The following is a 25,424-nucleotide window of genomic DNA, read 5'->3' as shown; positions in this document are numbered from 1 at the left end:
AAAACTCTGTTTTGTTGCTGCCTGCTTCATATATAGAATAATTTTGGAAATGCTTCAGTATGCTGCTGATGGCAAGAAGCGCTATCATTGTTCCTTTAAACCCTGTTAAGTTCCCTTGATACATTAAGTTGCAAGGCCACAACGGAATTAATTTGCTTGGTACATTAGCTCATTTAATCATATCACCTACTTTCCTTTAGACTCAAAAGTTTTATTGCCAGCACTTTAGAGAAACAGCACCACCTAGACTGGAACTGGCATATTTACTTTAGTCCTGTACATCTCTGCAATCTCAGCCATCTGGTTGCTAGGGTCCAAATTCCCCTAGCAACCATGCATTGATTTGAAAAAGAGGCAGGAATGTGAATAGGAGAAGCCTGAATAGAAAGATGAGTAATTAAAAGTAGAGATAACAACAAATGTGTAGCCTTACAGAGCATTTGTTTTAAGATGGGGTCAGCGACCCCTATTTGAAAGCTGGAAAGAGTCGGAAGAAAAAGGAAAAAAATTCAAAAACTATAAAAAAGAAAAAATGAAGGCAAGTTGAAAAGTTGCTTAGCATTTGCCATCCTATAACATGCTAAAAGTTAACTTGAAGGGGTGTTTCACCTTAAAGTTAACTTTTAGTATGCTATAGAATGGCCAATTCTAAGTATCTTTTCAATTGGTCTTCATTATTACAGTTTCTGAATTAATTGACTTTTTCTTCTGACTCTCTCCAGCTTGCAAATGGGGGTCACTGACCCCATTTAAACAACAAATGCTCTGAAAGGCTACAATACATTGTTTCTGCTACTATTTATTACTCATCTTTTTATTCAGACCGTCTCCTATTCATATTCCAGTCTTTTAGTCAAATCAAAGCATGGTTTTTAGGGGTTTGGACCCTACTGAAGTACCTGCTAACACATGTCCACTTGCTAATTTGTTTACTTGAAAACACATTAAAAATGGATAGAGTTCCAAATTGAACGGCCGAGCCTGAAAACTGATGGGAAAGAGCTTACCCGCCGAGTGGGACCAAACTACAGTGTGTGTGATTTGTGTTAGAAGAGGCCTATGCATTAGTAATACTAAACCATAAAGCTTACACTTTTCAATGCTTGCCAAATGTTCTGTCCTTCTGGAACATAAGGGTTAGGGCTTTCTTAAAAGTGGTCAATGTTAGTAGTCATGACTTGGCGAACTGGGGGAATGGGCCAGTCCAGGCTAGAGTATAATGGAACAAACAGTAAGTACATGCATACCTCCCAACATTTTGGAAATAAAAAGAGGGACCACGCCTCTCTAAAGATCTCCCTTCCCTTTAACGTTACTCTGCAGACCTTCCAGAGACTGAGCTCAGTTGGAGCTTCAGAGTCTGCTCCCCAGTGACCCCGCAATGCGTGTGCAGCTGCATGGAAAATATAATGCCGGCTACTTTCCCCTCCACAACCCTGTTATTTCAGCCAGTTTAATTGTGTGGGGTCTCCGAAATCCCTGCGCTAGAATCAGTAAGCATATAATTATACTGAAGCAGGGGCCGCTGGGAATTGGCCTTGAGCTTCCTCTCAGAAGGAACCAGAATCTATTGCTACCTACTGTAGCATTTCTTAAATATTACTAGGCTGCGTGTTTCCCTGCATGCAAAAAAATAAAAAAGGAAAAAAAATAAATTATATATATATATATATATATATATATATATATATATATATATATATATATATATATATATATATATATATATATATATATATATATATATATATATATATATTATACTCTCCCTTTGTACTCTTGCCTCCAACCATTGATTTTATAAGGAAAGGACATGCTAAATGGATACCTTTTATGTTAAATTAGAATTGTTGATCAATAATAATAATTGGTATGCATACTTGCTTCTGATTTCAATGGGCCTGTACAGTACAGAACTCCTTGGGTGCATCATTCATGAAATAGTGTAAAAAGTAAGCAGATTTTAGAAATAAATAGATTACTGTTGACACAGACATACCTTGGTTCCACAGGTTGAAAGGAAATCTTTGTGTTATTTGTGACAAGTTCCCCACCCACCTTAGGCTCACAGTGTAATGTAACCCTTTTATTTGCCTTATTCTATTATAAAGTAATGCATTCTGGAACTTTAATTCCATCAGCTTTCATCAATGGCTGGTTCACAGATAAGTGAGGGGTTGCATTACACTGTGAGCCTAAGGGGGTTGGGAAATGGTTCTTGCGAGTAATATGGTTTCCTGTGGAATCAGGAAGGTTTGTTAAAAAGAAAAGGCATTGCTGGAGACACACAGAATGGATTTCAGCATGGAAACACTAGGGATGCACCAAATCCACTATTTTGGATTTGGACGAATCCTTCACTAAAGATTCGTCCGAATACCGAACCAAATCCCAATCCTAATTTGCATATGCAAATTAGGGGTGGGAATGGGGAAAAAATTACTTCCTTGTTTTATGACAACAAAGTCACGCGATTTCCCTCCCCGCCCCTAATTTGCATATGCAAATATCCATATGCAAATTAGGGTTCGGCCAGGCAGAAGGGTTTGGCTGAATCCTACTAAAAACAGCCGAATCCCAAGCCAAGTCCTGGTTTCGGTGCATCACTAGGAAACACATTAGTATGCATTTTCACATTGAAATCCACTCCGTGTGTTTGCACCCTGGCTGACACACTGCCTGCCTGGCATTAACTTTAAGGCAATGTAGGGAAGTATGTGTATAAACCTATTTAACATATATGTCGTCTGTATATATCAAACATACATTTGAAAATAAAACCTGTAACGCTTAAAGGACCAGTAACATCAAAAAAATTTTTTAAAAAAATGCGTTGGTATGCTACAAAAAAAACCCAACACATATTAAACTTCAAAATTGCAAAGTCTTTATTAATATATAACTTACCAAAACTCCGCTTGCGCTTCTCTTCAGAAAAGGCGACGATCCACCGTGCGGCGCTCTATTTCTCCTCCCTGACTATCTCCTATAAGGAAGGCAGGGAGGAGAAATCTATTGCCGCACGATGGATCACCCGATCGCCTTTTCTGAAGAGGCGGAGTTTCAGTAAGTTATTTCTAAATAAAGACTTTGCGATTTTAAAGTTTAACATGAGTTGGTGTTTCGTAGCATGCTAACGAATTTCTTTTGAGTCCTTTAAGTGGAGTGCTCTGCTTAAATTTTCATAATTGTTTTCCCTCCCTTCATTCAGTGCCTTTAGGTTCTTTACGGTGAGGTGCAGTGGAGCTGTTAAAATATGGTTCACGCTTCAGTTGTTCCTTTGTCTGCCACTTAGCACATTTCCCCCCTCGCTCCTGCCATGCTTCATGCAATGCCTAGGTCTTCCCCCGAGGATCTCCAATTGATATTTTATATTGCCCAGAAATATTGGAATATCCTGCCGGTAATTTGTTGAAATAAGAATTCCAGCAGCACCGTTTTTCAGGCGAATTAAGAAATTATATTTATAGTTATAAATTCTTCTTGTGTAATTTGTAAAGGAACCCTAAACTGAAAAACATGCTAAATTGTGTCTTGTACAGTGAAATGTATATATGTAAGTTGCTGTGCAGGGTATGAGTGTCCTTAGACGGTTGTCTGTCTTTCCTCTGCCTGTGCTCCACCAAAATCCCCAGCAACAGCACAATTCCATTACACCCCACCAGGCCAGTCTATAATCAGTCTTCATATGATAGTATTCTAGCAGCTCATGGCTTAGACTGTGATGGGAGGACTTTGGTAGAAAGTAAGGAAAATTATGGGACAAAGACTTGATCTCTTAGTTAAAATGATGCCACATTTTGACATTTTATTTGATTTTTATTTGATTATTTGATATTTTATTGGTGCCAGGAACATTTCTCTGCTAGTTTAGGCCCCATTAGCTCATAACATTGTTATGGAAGTCATAATGGTCACACTCTGTTATCCAGAATGGTTGGGACTAGTGATGTGTGTGTTGGGATTTCCCCGACCCTAACCTACCCTCCCTTGGCCTGCACCAGCCTGCATCCTCACTTCCGGGTTCCTTTTATAGACCCGCCCCACCTGCTGATGTCACAAAGGGGGTGGGGCGAGCAGGCGCAGCGTCTATAAAAGACAAAGATGGAAGCCGGCATTTGACGGTGGCAGGCGGGAAGAGCAGGAGAAGAGCTCAACCCGCCAGCCACAAAGTCTGCGGGTTCCGCGGCTATCGGGTCGGCCAGCACATCACTAGTTGGGACATGGGGTTGTCCGGATATGGGATCTTTTTGTAACTTGGATCTTCATACCTTAAGTTAATTAGAAAATCATGTAAACATTAAATAAACCAAATAGGCTGGTTTTGCTTCCAATAAGGATTAATTCTATCTTAGTTGGGATCAAGTACACGGTTTTGTTTTATTATTACAGAGATAAAGGAAATCTTCTTTAAAAATCTGGATTATTTTATTACAATGAAGTCTATGGGAGGCGGCCTTTCTGTAATTCTGAGCTTTCTGGATACTGGATCCTACGCCTGTATTAAATAAGCCCCCATAAATCTCAGCCTTTTTGTCCTTCAAGGTAAAAGTTCCCTGTCCGCTTCATTGTAGCTGCCAAGGGGGGTAGCCTTACAGTTTAGAGCCTCTTGCTGTGTATGTTATTCATGTACAAGTATGGCACGGGACGTGGGGATTTCTGGATAAGGGGCCTTTCTGTAATTTGGATCTCCATACCTTAAATCTACAAAAATAAAATAATTTAAAACATCAAAGGAGAAGGAAAGCTCCAAGACGGTTTATTGCCAACAGATTAACCACAAAAGTGCAAGCTAGAACGCTATATTTATTCTGCAGAATGATTTACCATACCTGAGTAAACAGCTCTAGACACTGTCTTTGTTTGTTTAGGATAGAAGCTGTCATATAAATTTGGTGTGACATCACTTCCTGACTGAGTCTCTCCCTGCTCACTTCCAGCTCTGAGCTCAGATTACAGCAGAGATGGGAGGAGGGAGGGGGAGAGGAGCAAACTGAGCATGCTCAAGCCCTGCCCTGGAGGTTTATGCGGAAAACAGGAAGTCTGATACAGAAGCCCATGTGTACACAATAGAAGGAAAGAAATGCTGTGTTTCTTTTGACAGAGGACTCGGAGCAGCATTACTTTGAGGGTTTACTGGTATATTTATTTAGACCTTTCTGATAAAACGTACTTAATTTTAGCCTTTCCTTCTCCTTTAAACAAACCCAATAGGCTTGTTTTGCACCAAAAAGGATCAATTATATCATAGTTAGGATCAATGCAAGGTACTGTTTTATTATTATTATTATTATTATTAGTAGTAGGAGTAGTAGTAGTAGTACTATTGAGAAAAAGGAAATCATTTTTAAATATTTTGATTGATTAAAATGGAGTCAATGGGAGCTGTTCTTCCTGAGCTTTCTGGTTAATTGGTTTCTGGTTAACAGATCCCATACCTGTACCACAGAGCTGAGACCCTTCCTAAGCTGACCACATAAGGATACTTTCCCTTATTATCCAAACTGTTGCTTCGGTTCAGCCGCCTATGATTTTTCCCACCGCTGATTTAATTTATTCATGCAGTTTACAGATAAGACTACAGTATCGGTAAATTATATTGCAAGCGTTACACCGTTTATACGGATTCGTCTCACGTTCATCCTAGAGCAAGCAAAAGATAAAATACGCTTCAGGTCTTTGCCAGCTTTGTATTTAGAAAATGTGTTGCTGCCTAACTTGTGTGAGCCTTAGCCTTGCTTACAAAACAAGCTGCATAAAACCATAAATTCCCAGCAGTGAAACGGAGCTGCATTATCACTTGAATATCATTTTAAACATGGATATTAAGATAGAATCCTTCATTTACTGGGTGGCTTTTTAGGAACGGGGTGAACCCGAACAAGAAAAGGGCAACGAATAATAAATTACTAACACATGTCATTGCATTGCACAAAAAAAAGTCCGAATTTGTACTATAAAATGGTAGCTCATACTAGAGGATTCAATCTAGTGCTTAAACGGATTAGGAATCTTGCCGCATTGCTAAGAATGTGTTGGGGATTAATATTCCATATCACTGCCAGTCACATTTTATTAATTAAATTAACCAAGAAAGCCAGATTCAGTAAAATTGAGAGGTGGGTTTGGCTTTTTCTCTCTGGATTTGGTCTCATTGCATATATACGGGGGAATGTAATAAAAGTCGGTAAATGAAAAATATTGGCAATGCGAAAAGTTATACCTTTGTGCGAACAAATCTGCCGTTGTGCGAACTAAATATAGATTTTGCGAACCCGGAAACTATTTAGCGACCATTTCCGAGGTTTGTGAATTTTATCATGTGTGAACTAAATATAGTTTTTGCGAACCCCTAAACTATTTAGCGACCACTTCCGAGGTTTGTGAATTTTATCGTTTGCGCCAGTGTGCAGTGAATGTAATAAAACTTCTTACTGAAAAAGTTATGTTTGCTCCAAAAGATTGACACTTTTCAAGCCCTTTTCAAAAGTGCGCAATGCGCAATTAAAATTCGTAGTTTAAGGAATAGTATTACATGGCGAAAATCGATTTTTTTTATTCTTATTTGTGCAAATTGTTTTGCTCTTTGCAGCTTTCATTACATTCCCCCAATAGGGCCTTATTTCTAAAAATCTGTAGTATTTAAATAAAAAAAGTTAGACCAAACTAGAATCCACGTTTGGACTGTTTTTTTGTTTTTTTTAATTTAAAAAAAGCACAATTTGATCAGATCGGGGACAAACTCGATAAAAAATTTTCCGAAATTCTGAATCATTCCATTTTTTTCTTATTTTTTTCTTGAATCATTAGATTCTGGATTTTTCTGGATTTTCCCCCAAAATAGTTGGATTTTTAGGCACAGACCACAGAAATTTCTAAATAGGAACCTCTCCCATTGACTTATATACAACCTCGGCAGGTGTGAGACGGAGGATTTTCGGATTCAGATTTTTACCATCCTCTGTGTAATAAATCTTTTTTTATCCCACTAAAAATTCGGATTTTATAGTAAAAAAAAAACTCTCTGAGTTTTTTGGCATTCGGACTTTAATAAATAACCCCCATAATGTGCCATTTATTTCAAAGGGGAAAGGCCTAATCATTCTAATTTGAAGGAACATCCCTTAAGGCTATAGAAATTAGTAATAGTGTAGAAATGCGGTGCAGTAACTACGCATTTGCTTATTTTTTTTTTTTACTAGGTTGAGAGTATCTGTTAAAACCAACCTTTAGCCAACCAGGAAATTCGAATCTTCATGGCTTAATAACAATGGCAGTAGTAGAAAAGAAATGTGGTTCAAAACATGCAACTTTTAGGCATTGTAAACATAATTGGTTCCTTTTGGCTGCACCTTACTTCCATAAAAGCCATACTAATGTATTCAATGGGACTGAGCTTTATTGTTGGCTTTGATGGTTGAAGGTTCAAAGGCAACAATGTGAAGACCTTGCATTACTCTCCACTGCCACTGCTGTTCTAACTTGGAATGTATTTGCATATGGGTGGCAGCACCCATCATTATTTAGACCGATCCAATGTATACACAATTCTAAGGTAGCACTGGAATTTACCAAAACACATGGATTTGTGGTCACTTGGGAGATACGTAAAGTGGTCCAATACAATTTCATTTTTGAGCAGATCTGCTCTAACAAGTCAACTTGCTGTATTTAACAGTGTTCAGCTAAAGCAATCCGTACTTCCACTCATGTCCATGAAAATGTATACACCACATTGTTCTCTGTACACCACAACTATTTTGGACATGTGTATTTCAATATAGAATTTGTTTTATGCCACCAAGTCCGACATTCTCTTGGGACATTTGGTTATGGGTATGTAGGACGTCATGGACAATGGTTACTACAACTGAAGTCAACAAATGATAAATCTAATGAGGAGGAAGTTTGTTTTTTTTTAACTAGGGAACAAATCCACCCGGTATCTGCAAAAATATTGGGTTGTTTTGAGTGCGGAACGTTGTGTGCATACCATGTGCCTCTCTCCACCTGTCTCACTGGCCGTCTTATGTTTTTCTTTCTCTTATACATGCACACTGCCACAGGGAAGAGCGGTGAACATTTCGATAGTCCACTAGCCCGGGACGTGCCAAGAGTAGGCTGCGGTCTGCCTCATTATAAGGTTCTAAAGTCCGCAGGGCAGGCGACTCTGCAACCCGTGATGTAGAAAGAACTCCGGTAAATGACCTCCTGATCCTCTATTTTACTCACTTTCCATTTGTAGTGAGGACAGGGGTGATTCATAAGTAGTTCACATAATGTTTTTTTGAAAAATCAAAAAAAAAACACAGGGAAAAAAATATAATGTTAGCACTTCCCTTCCCGCAGGTAGTGAGTTGGAACAGGGTCAAAGCACAATGTGTCTACTTATGGTACAATGCCATTAATGAAGACTGCGCTCTGTATGTGTTTATTTGCCTCGCTTGAAAACATCCCAGTTGGGTTCTAAAGGACCCAGAAAGGCTGCCCATTCGGTTACTGGATTGTGTGTCTTGTTTCTGTATTTGGGGTTTTCAATGGCTGTTTGTCTCACATTTATTCAATTTTGGGTTTTTTTCCTTCTGGTCCAGAGGCAGGTTTCATAAGTTATCGGTTTGCTTAGCATTTCTGCAGATGTGCTTGATGACTTTGAGATTGGTTTGGTGTCTCTCTCCCTCTTCTGTCTGCTACTTTGCAAGCTTTTAAGCAATGCAAAATGTATTGTGATATATGTATAAAATACGCCTAATGTTACATCACTTAGAAAATATGATCCCTGACCTAAACTGATGGGAGTCATTTCTTAAAGGAGAAGGAAAGCTACCAAAGCAGTTTATTGCAAATAGATTAGCCACAATAGTGCAAGCTATAACATTATATTTATTCTGCAGAATGCTTTACCATACCTGAGTAAACAGCTCTAGAAAATCTCTTTGTTTAGGATAGCAGCTGCCATATTAGCTTGGTGTGACATCACTTCCTGCCTGAGCCTCTCCCTGCTCATAGCTCTGGGCTCAGAATACAGCAGGGAGGGGGAAAGAGGAGCAAACTGAGCATGCTCAAGCCCAAGCCCTGGAGGTTTAAGCTGAAAACAGGAAGTCTGATACAGAAGCCCATGAGTACACAATAAAAGGAAAGAAATGTGGTGTTTCTTTTGACAGAGGACTCAGAGCAGCATTACTTTGAGGGTTTACTGGTGTATTTATATAGACCTTTCTGATAAATCTTACTTTTAACCTTTCCTTCTCCTTTAAAGGGGTTATTCACCTTGAGTTTACTGTTAGTATGATGTAGAGACTGATATTCTGAGACAATTTGCAATTGGTTTTCATTTTTTATTTTTTTTTATTCAGCAGCTCTCCAGTTTGCAATTTCAGAAGTCTGGTTGCTAGGATCCAAATTACCCTTATAACCATGCTCTGATTTGAATAAGAGTCTGGACTATGAAGACTATGAATAGCAATAACAGTAAATGTGTAGCCTTACAGAGCAATTGTCTCTTAGGTGGGTCAGTGACCCCCATTTGAAAACTGGAAAGCGTCCAAAGAAAAAGACAAACGATTCCAAAACTATAAAAAGAAATAATGAAGACCAATTGAAAAGTTTCTTAGAATTGGCCATTCTATAACATGCTAAAAGTTAACTTGGAGGTGAACCACCCTTTAACGTCCACTCATATTACTCAAGATCTAAGTCATTCCAGTAGACAGAAGACTAGTCGATGTTACCTGACAATTGGTTCCTATGGGTTTCTAAACATTTCACCTGTTAATTACAGTTCCCCTTTAGGACAGAGACACACTGGAAGATTCTGGGAGATTCAGTCATCCGGCGACTAATCGCCTCTTCTTCGGCGACTAATCACCCAGAAAAGCCTTCCCGCCGGCTGGAATCTAAATAGCAGGTGGATGGCACTCTGATCCCTTTGGCTTTCCGAAGTTTCCTCGTGAGGCAACTTCGGGCAACTTCAGAAAAAGAAGCGTTCTGAGTGTCATCCAGCCGGCGATTTACATTCTAGCTGGTGGGAAGGCTTTTCGGGGAGATTAGTTGCCTGAAGAAGCGATTTGTCAGACCTGATGGCCTTCAATAAATCTAATTCATTCATATTGGTTTGTCATTATGCCAGATTAACACGAGACTACTATTTAGCTAGAAGAATCGGGGGGAGGAGGGGAATAATTTGGTGCAATTAAATTTTTTTTATATCGCAAGGATTTTAAAACTTTGACTTTACCTGTGTGTTTTTTTTTATAAGAAGCAGCTGCAGTCATGCTGCCAGCCTTGTTAAAATGATTGGTGGCCCTTGGGGACAACAACAGTTGCTCATTTGCTTTTAATCCATTAAACCTCCAGGGATTCAATCCGCTTTAGTATTTTTAAGTTATACAGAACTTAGTGTTAAAGCGTGACATTGATTCAGTGTGAAAAAAAAACTAGGGATCCTTTTGTGTTCTATGATCTCGGCCGTCCCGTGATGTATTATATTTTAAGGTTGCTGAGAAAGATGCAGATGAGTTTAAGGATGACTGGAGAAAAAGCAGGAGCGGGGTTACCAATCAAAGAAAAGAGAATCTTAATAGCTCAAGGCACCTGCTGTCAAACAGACAAACTAAAATGCATAGTGAACCTTAATGCTCCCCATATTACTGGATGTCTTGTTCAGTAAGAATAGTAATTAAATATTTGGTTTTGCCACTTTCATGGCACATCAAGGACCTGTGTCTGAATCTTGCAAACCCTTTGCAACGAGTTGCATCAAACCAGTGGCATTTCATCTTCTTGCATCACAGCGACTGGTCCTTTCTGTCTCCGATAATAAAATTGCATGATGGGCAAATAAATAAAATCACATTTGTGCCACTAAACAACAGACTTCATTAGCTGCTTTTAATATTTATACATGATGAACATTTCTGCCTGCTGCTAAACGCGCTCATCGCTTCTTATTCCTACAGTGAATTCGATTAATATCGCCACTAGCCCCCTTCGTCCCACCGTTATTGAAATGGTCCTGCTATGAGCATTTATTTACTAGACTGTTTGTCTCATGGAACTTGATTGGTAATTGGAGACCACAAAGAAATTGCTGAAATCTTTCTAACTTGCTTACAAAGATTTAACATTCTTAAACTTTACAACATGTTTAATACAGCAACATATCAGAATGGATTGAAGGTACCTGCAACTCAATTGGTTTATATTAAACCTTTAATTGACCTTTGATCCAAACATATTGCCGCAAATGTGAACAGCCTCATATACATCATCATCATCATCATCTCAGAGATCATAGACAGGGTCAAGATCCAAAAAATGACCCGTATTATGTACATTAAGGCTATTAAAGGACTTCATACATTTTATAATGGTGTCTGGTCCACCTTACATAAGGTTCCCAAAGTGCTTTCCTCTACCTAGTGGTCAACCTGATTGAACTTCTGCAGGGGCTGGGTGGAAATGCCGTGGTGTGGTCCAGCAGACCCGTGAAAGGACAAGAACATGTCATCCTTTTGTTTCACATAGAATTTGCATCTGTCATAATTTAGTTGCATTTAAGGAAGTTATTGGGGCTGAACAGTTACTGACAGTTGCATTACTTTTTTAACAAAGGGCCATAGATATATTTGGAGTCATGGGAGTATTGATAGTTGTATGTTTGGGGGGGGATTTCCTTTTGACCTCTACCCCCACATGTAATAAAAAGCACTGAGTTTGCCCAGGAGCAGTAACCAGTAGCAACCAATAAGATGTTTGCTTTTAAACATGTGACCAGGAAATTCTACCTGTGGATTGGTTGCTATAGGTTACTGCCGCTGGGCAAATTTAGTGCCTTTAATTACATAAGACCATTAATGTATTATTTGCTGCTATTTTAAAGGAGAATTCAACCCTAACGTTAAAAAAATACCCCTACCCCCCTACCCTACATAGACCCCCTTACTCCGGGCGAATGCCCCTAACGTTTTACTTACCCCCCAGTGCAATTTTAGGCATCGGAGTTCACAGGCGCCATATTCTTCTCTTCGGAAATTTTCGGAATGAGACCGGCGTGGCGGCGCATGCGCAGTTGCAGCAATTTTCTGTGTTGCGACAACTGCGCATGCGACAAAACTCACGAAAATTGCCGAAGCACCTGTCTCATTCCGAAGATTACAGAAGCGGCCGAAGATAGTGCCCGTAAACTCCGATGCCTGAATCTGAACAGAGGGGTAAGTAAAACAAAAGGGGCATTTGCCCAGGATAACACTTAGGCTGTAGGGTAAGGGGGGTCTAAGTAGGGTAGGGGGGTAGGGTTTAGTTCTCCTTTAATGTGTCTTGATACACTACCATAGGAGTTAACAATGAGCACATGCCATGTGCTATGATGCCTAAAACACAAGCACTTATTGGTATACATGTATATATTTAGTAATTCCATTCATTAGTCTTGTTCAGTACTTTATATGTATTGTAGGGAAAGAAATACATGTTGGATGTGAAGAACTGACCAATCGTAATTCTTTCTCCGCACAGATCTCAGACCACTGCCTGATGTAGCCATGACGGGAAACTGCACGATGGAATGCACAGAATATGGACACTCGGATACATGCTGGATGCCTGGCCAGCTTTCTCCCAACCACAGGCCCAAAAATGCCCTCAAGCTCTCCACTTTTGTGCCTTACCAAGACAAGGGGAGTCAAGAGCAAATTGGCAATGGGAACCCCAGAATACCAGAGGAGTGCATTGGAGGCAACAACAACAGCACCACCAAAATGGCGAACATCCAGCTGTTACCGACTTACAGTGCCTTTACAAGTAACAGCCATGAATCATGTACAGACTCCCCAATGGAGGAAATCCCACTCACCCAAACCACTGACTTCCAGCATGCCACAACTCCTTCCTCTCAATCTGCCAAGAGGGAAATATACCTGTGAGATTTATTTGACGTTTTATTGGCATGTATTGGACCCAAGGAGTATAGGGGGGGGGGAAATGTGGATGTTGCTGATTTTATCCAGGAACCTAAACCAAGCTGTCTTTTAAATGAAGGAAATTGAACATAAAAGTAATGACACAATTAATGCTTTATGGTTCGTGCAAATGCATTTGGGGTTGAGCCGACATAACGTGTAGTGGGGTTTTGTTTTCTGTTTTATTTTATTTTTGTATTTTAATGTAAAACTCCTAATCACCCTCAACATAGACAATTCAGTGTCCTAAAGGTCAGAACTGGATTTCGAGAGGGGAAGCACATTTTTTAAGGAGTAGTTTTTATAAAGGGAACATGTGCATTTGGTTTCTCTGCCCAGAAGAGAAACTAGAAATGGAAGGAGGACTAAATAAGCCATTATGGTTTGGTATTTGTGATTCAGAATAGGGGGAATGATACCGTTATTTCTGGTGCTGTCATGTTTTTTGGTACAGAGCGCAAATATGCTCATTGATGCGAATTCCTGTCTAGCCCTAATGGCTTATTCATAATTGAAGGCTTTTGTAGTTGGTCAATCCTAGAGCTGAACGGTTTGGAACCATTTTGTTCTGTAAACATTCGCTCGGTAGACAAAAACGTCTGCAATCAATGCCCTGCATGCTCCTTTTGGAGGTTAATAGGCCTTCTATGATGTAGAACTGCAGAGCAAAAAAAATCTATCTTTTAGCAAAATAATTCCATTTTTTTTTTATTTTTTACAAAGTCGCCTTCCATACAATATATATATATATATATATTGTCCCCCCCCCAAGCTCACGCCAATAAGTAACTGGATCCCTCTTATTTTATATGTTTGAAACATATTGGCATAGCCTGCTAATTTCATCTTGGCAAACAGTATGTCCTGCAATGTGAAGACTATGGCAGCTGGGTGGTTTGATCACTTCTACTTGCATTGAAAATGCTAAGAGCCAGTCCACATGGGCACAGGCATGTTATTTTAGGTGATAATCACAGCCCTGATGTGGTTTCTGTTTATATTTTTGGAAAACAACTTCAAGCCAGTAGCTCAACAGTAACCGTGATCAAAACTACCCATGAGCCATAGTAATTACCACTGCTCATATAAGCAGCGGCATATTGTTGCGTCACAAGCCATATTACGTGACACTGAAGATGACCTCTGCTTTGAAAAGGGATTCCCATACCTGCTTACGACTCAATTGACTTAATACCCAAAGGTGAATTATCTGTAAGATTGTCCATCTCAGGACCTGCTCACCTGAGTTTAGAATCTTGACCGCAGAAACCTCTCCGATTCTGAGATCCTTCTTCCAAACCATTTTAAAGTTTCGTTCAATATCAACATCTAGTTGACCACTAGTTAATTCACAGCAACAAAAGCCAGTAATTTATGAATGATTCCTGTTGCGTCTTCAGTTTTTGTAGCTAGGCAGTAGAGCGTTTTTGAGAGGATCATTGTGGAGTATATACCAAAGGTGCCATCTGATCATGTGGATGAATGCTTAGGACAGCCAGATGGGGACCAAGCTATAGCTGCATATCCAACGCATCCGTAACAGGGTAAGCTGCGAGTTTGACAGGCCTTTTCATGTAGACTTCTGTAAATACAATCCCTTTGAATGATGATCAAGTCTGCCTGATTTCAGCTTTTTATCGTTGTAAGGAGCATTTGTTTATTTATTGTGGTTTCCGTTCAACTCTGCAAAGTGTTCCATAGCAGCTGGGCCACTTTGGACAACTTCAGATAGGATTGCATAGAGACAGCTGTAGATGGTGTTCATGATTTTCGCCCCCGTGTTTTCACTTATATAATTTTTTTTCCCCATTCTATTTTAAGAGAGAAAGAAAACACTTGAAAACCAACGTAGAATATTCCAGTTCCACATGTGCTGATTGATTAGGCACAATGTACACACACAAGGGTGAGCGTAGTTCTAGCCTTTTTTGGAAACCAACTAGATCAGTGCTGTCCCAAGATTTTTCCATGTCATGGGCCAATTTCTTATGGCTAGGGGCCAGATTATAATAAAACAATGATTTTATATAAAGAGTTCTTGGGCGTAGACTTAATAGATGGCCACATCCAGCCTAGTGGGATTGGCCTTCAATTAATCAACCCTGAACTAGATTATGGTTCTCTTTATTGATTAAGCAGCATCCACCTTAATAAAATTGCAAGACCCATATGTTTAAACCAATAGAAAGATGTTTTATAGTAATGCACCCTGTGGGATGGGAATCCAAAAAATGCATTTCGTTGCTCAGACCGCAGAAGGCTTGTATTTATAATGTAAATAAGCACCCTGTGCCTGCCAGAGTCCTGTATTCAACAACAGCTGATTATGGATATGGCACTCCTTTCTAACAAATAATTGGACCTTGAAAATGTTGTATTGACTTGGGCCCCACCAACACTAAATAGACCCTGCCAGTAGCCATCACTTGTCCTTTTTTCACTTTTCCAAAAACACAGGTTCCACTTGAAAATAACCTTCTACATAGCCACCCTGAATTTTATTCTTCTTTTTCAGGTTACTTTGCCTCTTCCTTTCCAGTGACTTTAGCCATGGAGCGTCTCGCAATGTGTAATGCTCTAGAAATGTGTGATCTGATTGGTCGTTTAGTGCATGGGGAGCTCTTTCATTCGTAGCTGTGCTGCATATTAAATCCTTATCTGTTATGGAATTGCACTATAATTCTTGATTCATCCAATTTCTCTTGTGCTAAGGTTAATGTAGACCGTTATTGCTGATATTCAGAGAAATACCTTGTGGTTATGTATGCATTGATTACGTTAGTCATTGGAAATATAAATAATCTTTTTAGGATGTTTGGGTTTTTTCTTTACTATCTAGGAAATATGTTTTATATAATGGATGTGCCCATATATACCGATTTTTTTCCCTTCTGGAGGAAAGCAGAGGACCCACTGTGCCACTGATATCACCCAGGGACCTTAAAATGACTGATCTATTAAGAGCCCATCCAGATAGCGACTTTAAAACATCTTTTAGGGTATCGTTGTACATAAACCCATTCTTGGGATGTCTTCCTTGTATGACTATCAAGGCCTAGACCAAGGGCACTGGACTCTGCCTTTCTTTACATTTTCATTTGCAGAGGTAGAATGCCTCGTCTGAGCCAATCATCTTTCACTTATTGCATTGGTTGGACTCATCTTCCATTATAGCCACAATAATCTTTCTGAAAATTCACACCCAGCAGAATGGACGTCCCTGACCAAAAATATATATATATATATATATATATATATATATATATATATATATATATATATATATAAAAATGGAAGAAAAAAAACAACAAAATGAGAATGAACTTGTTTCCACATGCACAATGCTCCACAATGACAGTCTAATATCCTTTAAGTACATTCTTAATTATCACCTGCTGTTTCCTTCCTTACGTCACTCCCTCCCATTCCCCCCCAGTAGTCTTTCTCTACTTCTCACTTTCGCTGTAATGACAAACAAAGGAATTCTGGAAAACCTTCAGGTCTAAATCTTTATTAAGTCGAAGTCTTTATTAACACGCACCTAGGACTTTGGTCACTCTTCAATGAGCTTGATTATAGCTGCATTGGGCGGGGTTTATAATGAGTGAATGTTATTTTTATGTCAATGAAGCCTAAAACAATAAAAAATCTTCATTCACAGGGTATTTTACTATGGTACAATATGGAGTAAGAACACACACAAAAAGAATGACTGGGCCCCATTCAGACCGCTAAGTGCAAGAAACCTCTTTTAAATAAAAAAATGATATATATCAGGTTGTGCATGAGTAGAGGAAGCATATATCCTGAAACTTGATTGGAGGGCATAGCTGGACCATCTTAAAGCCATACTTGCTTTGTCTCTCTAGTAAAAAGTTGGGTTCATGGCATTTCCGTCAGTCTCTCACATTCCTAGAACTTGCCAACTGTGTGGATGTAGCTATTTATATGTTTCACATAATGTGAATAGATGTATTAATAGTGTGTCATTACAAAAACAATTTTTTTTAAAAAAAAAAGCAAAAAAAGGGCAATGTTCAAAGTACATAAAAATGTGTGTTTGTTGTAGACCAGGCTGTTTTTCCATGTACGGTATTCCATTTTTTTTTATTTCTATGCACGTCGATACAATTCTAAGGCATGGAAGTTTCAACCTTGCTGAAGACATTTACAGTCAGGCTTGCCTCTCAAGAATGGGATGTCATTTAGGAGTTGAACCTGCTGGAGCCAATATCAGTACTACACGTGTCTTTTACTGCATTATACATCTGATTGAGAGGCGCCATGGGAGGTTTCTTAATGGAAAGATTAGCGGCACATGTCCTGGCATTGAGGGGTTGGGTGGGTTGTGGATTAATGAGCTTCAAACCTGGCTAAGATCTACATACAGGAATGATGAGTAACCATCGTTTTCAGTATAGGATAGTGCCATTAACTGAAGCGTTCTATAAAACGGTGTTGAAAATATTTAGGACATTTAAGCAACCTTCTGAACTTTTTTGTGTGTCATTCCAATAATTCCTGTTAGATAAATTCTAGATTTGAGAGAGGCAGAACTGGTAGAAAGACCAGGTAGATCAAAAGGAAAGACCAGTTGGCAATTGTCTACCACTACAGCATATTTCATCTTGGGCTGTTTTTTCAGACAGGTTTGTTGAGTCAAAACTTATTCTAATGGCATTTAAAAATAATTGTATCCATGGCACAGTTTTGGAATTTGGGTCATTACAAAGTCTCCTTTGTAGGGTTGGATGGAACCTTCTAAAATCATATAATTTTGAGCTCTATGATGTACTTCTATCCAATAAGTTGCATCAACAAAATGACTTTGGTGTATGGCTGTATGATGTAACACTAGTGTGGGGGCTCTGATGTTGTTCAAGACATGAAATGCAGATGGCGCACTAGAATTGGTACTTCATCCATTTTAAATGGTCACACATAAGAAATATGCATGTTGGATGGCTGCTTACCAATGAACTGCCCAGTTGCACTGAATCCAGAGCAGTCTGCAGCATGCATGCAATTACATTTCTAATTAGCCATGATCTGGAGTTTGTGTCCAGTTTTTAGGGGATTAGGTGGCAACCTTTACACTGTACAGAAACACAAATTCAAACAACATTTCTCTTGGCATATACTCACGGGCCTTCATAATTCACTCCCTTTAAATTATGTGTGCAATAGGAGGATCAGTGAGGAAGAAGACGGCATTATACTGAGACAGATGCTATCACTTTAAGGGGGTTATTTATTATGCTGCAAATATCCAAAATTCGAATAATTCGTAGTTTTCGGACTAAAAAAAAAAACCACTACGATTTTTTTTGGAATTTATTAAAGCCTGATAGTCTTAAAAGTCAGACTCTGAAAATCCGGCATCTCAAAGCTCTCGAGGTCCTGTACAAGTAAATGGGGAATTGATTGATATCCAATAATTTTGGACCGAAAAATTTATAGTATTTGCGGAAAAGTACGGAAAAATTTGTCCTTTTCAGGCAAAGCTCCAAAGTTATTGGATTTTTACCCGACCCAATTTTTTCGGAGCTTTTTAATGATAAATAAGGTCCATCGGAGTTGATCAGATTTTTATGTTAGAGATTCGGAACTTGATTAATAACCCCCTAGGTCTATGTAAACAAACCAGGATTTCTTCTGGAAATGATAATTACCAAAGGTGAGACACATACAAGTGATGACACTGTGCCACAAAGTGGCGAGATTTGGCAGAAAAAAAAAGTTAGTGTTTGTGGAACGCAATGGCTTCAGAGAGAATCCACAAAATGATGTATTCAAAATTTGTAAAACACAAAAAACAAAAAATCAAAGCCTGAAATTTGTATTTTCAGTGTTGGTTCACTTTGCCTCTGGAGGTGTCTGCAATGCAATGTGTTGGCGACTCTCGTCCAACCAATGATGGGGGGAGGGGGGTTAACACAAAGATTTAATTTAACTGCTTGTGATGCTGCCTTGTTTTGTACAGTTTTATGTACATGAAAGTGTTGCTTTTTAATATAAATCTTTAAAGAAATATATATTAAATCCCTCTCCGACAAAAAAAAAGAAAAAAAAAATCTTGAACGGAATTATTATGGCAAAATATGTAAACTATTTTTAAGATGTTAAATTAATATGTATAATCAGACTCTATCATTGGGGGTAGGGGTTTCTCTTTGTAAGAAAAATTGTTGTACTTTTCCCCAAATCCCACCTACACCGTGACCTTTTTGCTCTGGGAAGATTTTTCTACTTTTTTTTTTTTTTTCTTTCTGCCTTCCATTTTGTTCTAATGACAGTCACCCCTTTATAAATTGCACGGTGACCAGAAGGTCTTGTAAGGAATCATAATGTGAAAGACTTCTCTGGAACCTAAGGGAGTAAAATTATTTTCTGTTATTTGCCCAATGAGCACAATCATTTTTTTGTTCTTTCTGTTAAATTTTTTTTTTGTCTTAAATTGTTTGCGCATGGCAAGAATAAACGAAATGTGGTCTGTCTTGGTTTTTATTTTCCAGATACATAAAAAAATTTCTGTTATGTTTGCGGAGCTGTCAAATAAAGAATTCCATTGTAATTATACTTCCAAACGACTGTTAATGTCTCAAATAATGGCTCAGCATTTGTTGATTTTTTTTTTTTGCACTGAATGAATTTATTAAGCCACATATTTTGGCGGTGGACACATTGCACGGAAAGGGAGAAATTATATTCTAGAATTATTCGGTGGATGGTTTCTGCAGGTTCAGTGAAGAGTCCCAGTGCTGAACACATTACACGTGGCATTGCATTGATCAATAAGGAACCTGGAAACCACGAATCTTGAATATTGGGCCACTGTAGATTCTGCCTTGCGTGGTAGTGTAAGTTAGATTTGCATTAAATTTGTGGCAGTTATTGTTTGATTTTGAGAGATGATCTGAAAATATTGTTTTGTTGCCAATATCTTCATTGGCTTGTTCCTTTCCACTCCGTCATAACATAACCACCATGAGAAGGGGCAGATTTGTCAAAAAGTTAATTCATTTTCAATTTCTTTTTTTGCACCCAAATTTGAGTTATATTTTCAAAAACTGAAATATGAATTGTCCTCAGCAAAGCTACAGTTTTTTGGTTGATTTGAGGGTTTTTTTTATCTGAAAACTTGATCAATTTTGAGTTTTTCGTAAATAAACCCGATCAAATTGAACCAGTCCAGTTTTTCCAGACATGAACTCAATCGTTCGAGTTTTTTCCTCCGTAGTTTTTCATTAGAGTTTTTGACATTCGTTTTTTTCATACATACCCAGACATTCAAACATTCGAGTTTATCTGAGTTGGAGAAAAACCTACATACAACTTACAAATTTGATTTTTATACCCATAAGTGTTCAGACCTCAATGAAATCACCTAAAATGTTGTTTTTTAATGTCAGCCAAATCCATAATTCCACAGCAATATTTGGGATATCAGTCGATAACTACGAGTCCTCCTGTGATACTAATAGGGCTTGGTGTGTAGCATGACCACCTCTTCATTTAAACCAGTACCACCACCAGTGAAAGCTTTATTAGATAGGCGCAAGCAAAGTAACTTGGTTTGCTCATTTGGCTCATGCATAAGCAAAATATTTTCAGTAGAAAATTCTATTCTATTCTGTGTTCTATTGCCGTGATACAAATGTTTACTTCATGTGCTGAAGTAGAAACAAGTTCCAGTATGTCTTGGCCAAGGCCAGATTTGAAGTAGTTCAATGTGCTGAAGTTGCTGAACTATATATTATTTAATTCCAGGGCAAGGTACCAAAAGTGCTTTTTTTAACTGACATTCACATCAATTATGACGCCGGTGTTAAAGTCAGTGGGCGTCCGAAAAATGTTGGCGCCAGAATAATGTTGATTCAAGCGACTTTTCCAGACGCACATCCAAACAATTTTTGACGCTGGCAAATTTTTGCAGCATCTTTGCGAATTCGGCAGGCGCCTGCTGAATTTATTCGCTCATCACTAGTCATACACCATCTTATACTTTTTGATATCCCAGTAATCAGTGAAACAGACAGATCTCATAAATAGTTGGCTATACATGGAATGGCAACATGAAAAATCAAAACAGCTGGAATTGTTTTTTTTTTCATCTGCCAATGTGCCATATCCTGACTTCAAACATTTTTGAACATTATGGAAAAACAAAGGCTGTCCACTAAGCCTTGTATAATTTTATCTGTATTTGCCAGTTTTGTAGCTCTGCTCTGACCATTGCTGCTTTGTATCGCAGTGATTATAGTGGAAAATAGTTGTTAGCTTTGAGGTCTCTGTAATCTGTCTGCAGCGACTCGCCAGCGTCCCTGTATTTATCAAGCTGCTCTCATAATTACCGCAGGGACTCAATTGCTGTTTGGTAGGTGCTGTGCTTTCACAACATGCCTACCATAATAAATATCCCCCTTTAATGTGCTGTTTTCTTGCTGACTGGTAGAATCAATGTAGCTCCTAATCAATACGCTATTCTCTGCAGTGTGGGACATACAATTGGAAATGTCTTCCCCGAGGCTGCTGCAAACCAGCACATACAGCATCATATATATTAAGTTCTATCAATATTTAAAGAGCTGCTGTTACCCTTTTTTGAACAATAACATTAGATTTTGTAATCACGAAAAATTCTAGTTTTTTTCCCCCCTAAAAATTTGGATTTTATAAAAAAAAAAAACGTAACATTTTTAGAGTTTTTGGCAATCAGACTTTAAGGGGCACATTTACTAAGGGTCGAAGTGAATTTTCGAATTAAAAAACTTCGAATTTTGAAGTATTTTTTGGGTACTTTGACCATCGAATAGGCCAAATTCGACTTCGATACGAATAGAAAATACTTTGAATATTTTACCATTCGAAAATCGAAGTACGGTCTCTTTAAAAAACTTCAACTTTGACACTTCGCCACTTTAAACCTGCCGAATTGTTATGTTAGCCCATGGGGACCTCCTAGAGCCAAAATTTGGTTAAGTATTAAAAAGTCAACGTTTTTTTTTTTTTTGAAGATCGTTCGTTCGTTCGATCGATTAAATCGCCGAATTGTTCAATTCGAATGATTTTAACGAACGGACGAACGATTTCACTTTGAACAATTTTACTTTGACCGAAAACGGCAAAAAAAATTCAAAAAGAAAAGTTCGACTATCGAATTTGGCCTATTTGATGGTCGAATTTCAAAGTTTTTTAACTTCGAAATTCAAACCTTGATAAATCTGCCCCTAAGTGTTGGAGTTGCTTATTTTGAAAGACAGTTACCTCTAATACATTGTCTTGGCAGAAGGAGCACACGCTATTGTATTTGACCTGTCAATCTGACTAGTGTTGGGTGAACCTGTCCTGTTTCACTTTGTCTGAAAATTTGCGAAACCCCAAAAAATTTTGCGAAACATCGAAAAATTTGCGAAACGCATTGAAGTCACTAAATCTGACCCGACACTTGAATGAAGAGAGACAATGCTGAGCAGGGGGTTACTGAGAAGTAACTTGATTATTGCAGAATTTTTATTCAGAAAGTTCCTTATTTCCGCGAAATGAAGCTCATATTAAATTTCCATTTCCATACTGGAAATTGTTTAAAATGATGTTATATTTTGGGGTTTGCATCAACTTTAATTTTAGCATGTGCAAAAACAGTTTGCAATTGATTTAAATATTTAGCATTTTTTTTTCCTTTCAATTATTTAACCTGTAATCTGCATTTCTTAAACGAAGAATCAAAACTGTTGCCTGGTTACCTGGAATGACTTACACTGGCATCTAGGCAGTAGTTTTCCTTTAATGAACCACACAAAATGTTTAGAAAGATTAAGAAATACAGTACATCTAAGAAGGCCTGGGTTTGTTGGAAAGGACACTAAGATCAGGGCCAAGTCGAGGGACTTTGGCAAAAACATAACATTTATAACCTTTTCTAACTTCTCTCACACTGTTTGGTTTGACTTTTTACTACTTGAGAGTGACAAGTGTATGAATGGTTGTTAGGAATATGGAACCATGGCTCTGTGCAGTGGCTCACTGAGATGAGGGTGATCAATTTACAAAAATTAATGAAGATAGCAGCACGTTAGCTATAATAATGTAAAGGATTTGTCTTACAGTGGAGCCTGGGCCCATCGGGGCTGCTATACTCCTTGTGACCTCAAAGCCCCCCTCCTGGTGTCCATCTCCCCCTTCCTCCACCCATGCAGCCCCACATACCTTATACCTTCTTCCTGATCCTTAACTGCTGCAGATGGGAGGTTGTTGACTGCAAGACCCACAGGGTGCTGGTTTTTTTATGGTATCCCACTGGCCCAGTCTGAACCTGCACCAATTCCCAATTTTCCCAGGAGTAGCTCACCAGTTTATGGTTTTCTAGTCTATACAAGGGGATGGCTGGATATGTACTTTGGCTTTTCAGGACTCCACCATAGCAACAAATGGATGTGCCAGATGCAAAAAGGAAAGGTTGTGGGAGCACTCCATGGCTAAATAAAAATATACTAAAATACAATGGAAGTGCTACTGATCTGGCCAAATTAACTACAGACATAGAGAAAAAGAAGAGAGATATGATTGATAAGCCACCATACCACATCAAGGTAAAAACCATATGGCAGTCCCTAACTATTTACCTCTGGTCATAATACTCAATTGCTAAAGCCTCCTGGCATAAGAGCATTACCTGAAATAAATTTGCCAGATGGCCTGAGGTGGAAATAGGACTTATTATTTAAAGAACAAGAGGCCAGAGTCTAAAGGCCCCCATACACGGGCTGATAAAAGCTGCCGACAGTCCAAGTCGGCAGTTCATCGGGCCGTGTGTAAAACCCTCCGATGGGCTTACCCGATCGATATCTTCCCTGAAAGTCAGCCAGATGCCAATTGGGCAGGGTAAAAAACCCGTCAGATTGCAGCCGCATCTTTTCGTTGATGAAGTCCCACTTTCCGACTGCCCGGATGGCCTCCATCCTGATCCAATTGTTGGGCCACAATCAGATCAGCCTGATATCACCCACTTCAATGTGGGCATATCGGGGAATGATCCGCTCGTTTGGTGACGTCGCCAAATGAGAGCATCTCCCTGTGTATGGCCACCTTAACTACAGGAACCCTGTGAGCAAGGTCTTCAGATGACAGACTAGCAACCTATAGCAGTATTTACTCCCCGGGGGTGGATAATATTCAGGGCTATTCTGTAAGAACCAAGGAGAAATTGTGGGGTTGCTATTCTCTGGGTGACACCTACCTTGGAACCACTTCTGGAAAAGGACTCAGGCTCATACTTAATCCTAAGAGCCCTGGATGCCATCCTAAATCACTGTTGAGTCCATGTTGTCTTCAACTTGTTTGAGGGTTGAGCTGAGAGGTTTGCAATGTAACAGTGCTCTAGAATTCAGCGGTTAAGTTATACAAAATATGTGATTTGATCCCATATCTTTGCATTTAACCATTGCGCTATCCAATTAGGGGCAACCAGATGTTACTCCAGATCACTGGCATTCATGTGCGCACATCCAACCTGGCCTGTAAAGCCTGTATATTTTTCTGGTTGTTCACTAATCTAAAACACTGCCCATGGCCTCTCTGCTTTTCCTCCTGACTCCATGTACCATCAAAACAATATAGCAGTACTCTACTCTTCTCCAGCCAAGACTGAAAGTCCCACAATGCCTTGCACACTTCTGTGATTCATCTTCATAGATTTATTAAACACAGAACATGCAAGGCATCAATTATAATCTTGGCTGGAGGAGAGCTCTACAGTGGTCTCCATTCTGTTCTCTCTGATGTGTTACAGGGTCAGATCTCCCCTTGGTTAATCAGTTAAATTACAACATTGATTCAGGAGTCAGAGCCAAGAGTGCTCTGTAATGTGTCATTTTAAATGGCAGTAAAATGTGTGGGGTTATTTGACTGCTAAGGAGGACTACTTACTTTCTGACCATAGCTCTTAAGAAAGGATGATATTCCGTTGTGTGTTACTGGAGCTGCACCATCAGTATTTTGCAAGTGCCCAAATGGGGTCTTGTAGGGAAGGTGAAACCCAATCGCTGCGCTAATGGGAGAAACATGAGATGAGAAAAGGAAAGATCATTAAAGGCAATTTATGTCATCAATATGATGAGTGTTTGTGTTTGGTCAACATGCCGCAAACAATCAGAGATTTGTACGACCTGAAAGGTTCTCATGTTCGGAATCGATATGTGAGCTCCATCTATTAGCTTTTCTTTATACTCTCTATAGCACCATGCGATGTAAGCAGGACCTTTGGGACTGGCCATGGTACCCCTAGGAGAACTCAGTGCAACTGAGCTGTTAAAGAAATGTGACCAATTTAAAATATGTGGATTAGTGTCTGAGTGTTAATCAATAGATGGGTATTGGCAGTAAATAAACACATTCCTGAGCCTTCCAAATAGATTGCATTAAAGGGAGAATGGGTCCTTTATAGTTCATCTTTATCCTACGGAAAGG

At 38.9% G+C, this 25,424-nt stretch overlaps 1 protein-coding gene across 6 annotated transcripts in view; it reads left to right on the top strand.

Moving 5' to 3' along the window:
- Positions 1-19,020, top strand: part of pcdh1.S (protocadherin 1 S homeolog) — a 160,734-nt gene extending 141,714 nt beyond the window's left edge. For 4 of the 6 annotated variants that reach the window (XM_018256224.2, XM_018256221.2, XM_018256222.2 and 1 more), the window contains exon 5: positions 12,514-19,020. In XM_018256224.2, coding sequence (XP_018111713.1) covers positions 12,514-12,920 — 407 coding nt within the window. In that variant the 3' untranslated portion in view covers positions 12,921-19,020. Of the gene's footprint in view, positions 1-8,066; positions 8,200-12,513 lie in introns of all 6 variants that reach the window. The other 2 variants (XM_018256225.2, XM_041588765.1) reach the window with 2 other exon arrangements.
- Positions 19,021-25,424: the final 6,404 nt, after the last annotated feature.

Source organism: Xenopus laevis, chromosome 3S, assembly GCF_017654675.1.
Source record: "Xenopus laevis strain J_2021 chromosome 3S, Xenopus_laevis_v10.1, whole genome shotgun sequence".
In the NCBI taxonomy this organism is placed as follows: Eukaryota; Metazoa; Chordata; class Amphibia; order Anura; family Pipidae; genus Xenopus; species Xenopus laevis.
Note: the sequence above shows the minus strand (reverse complement) of the source record. Positions and strands in the feature narration are given on the sequence as shown.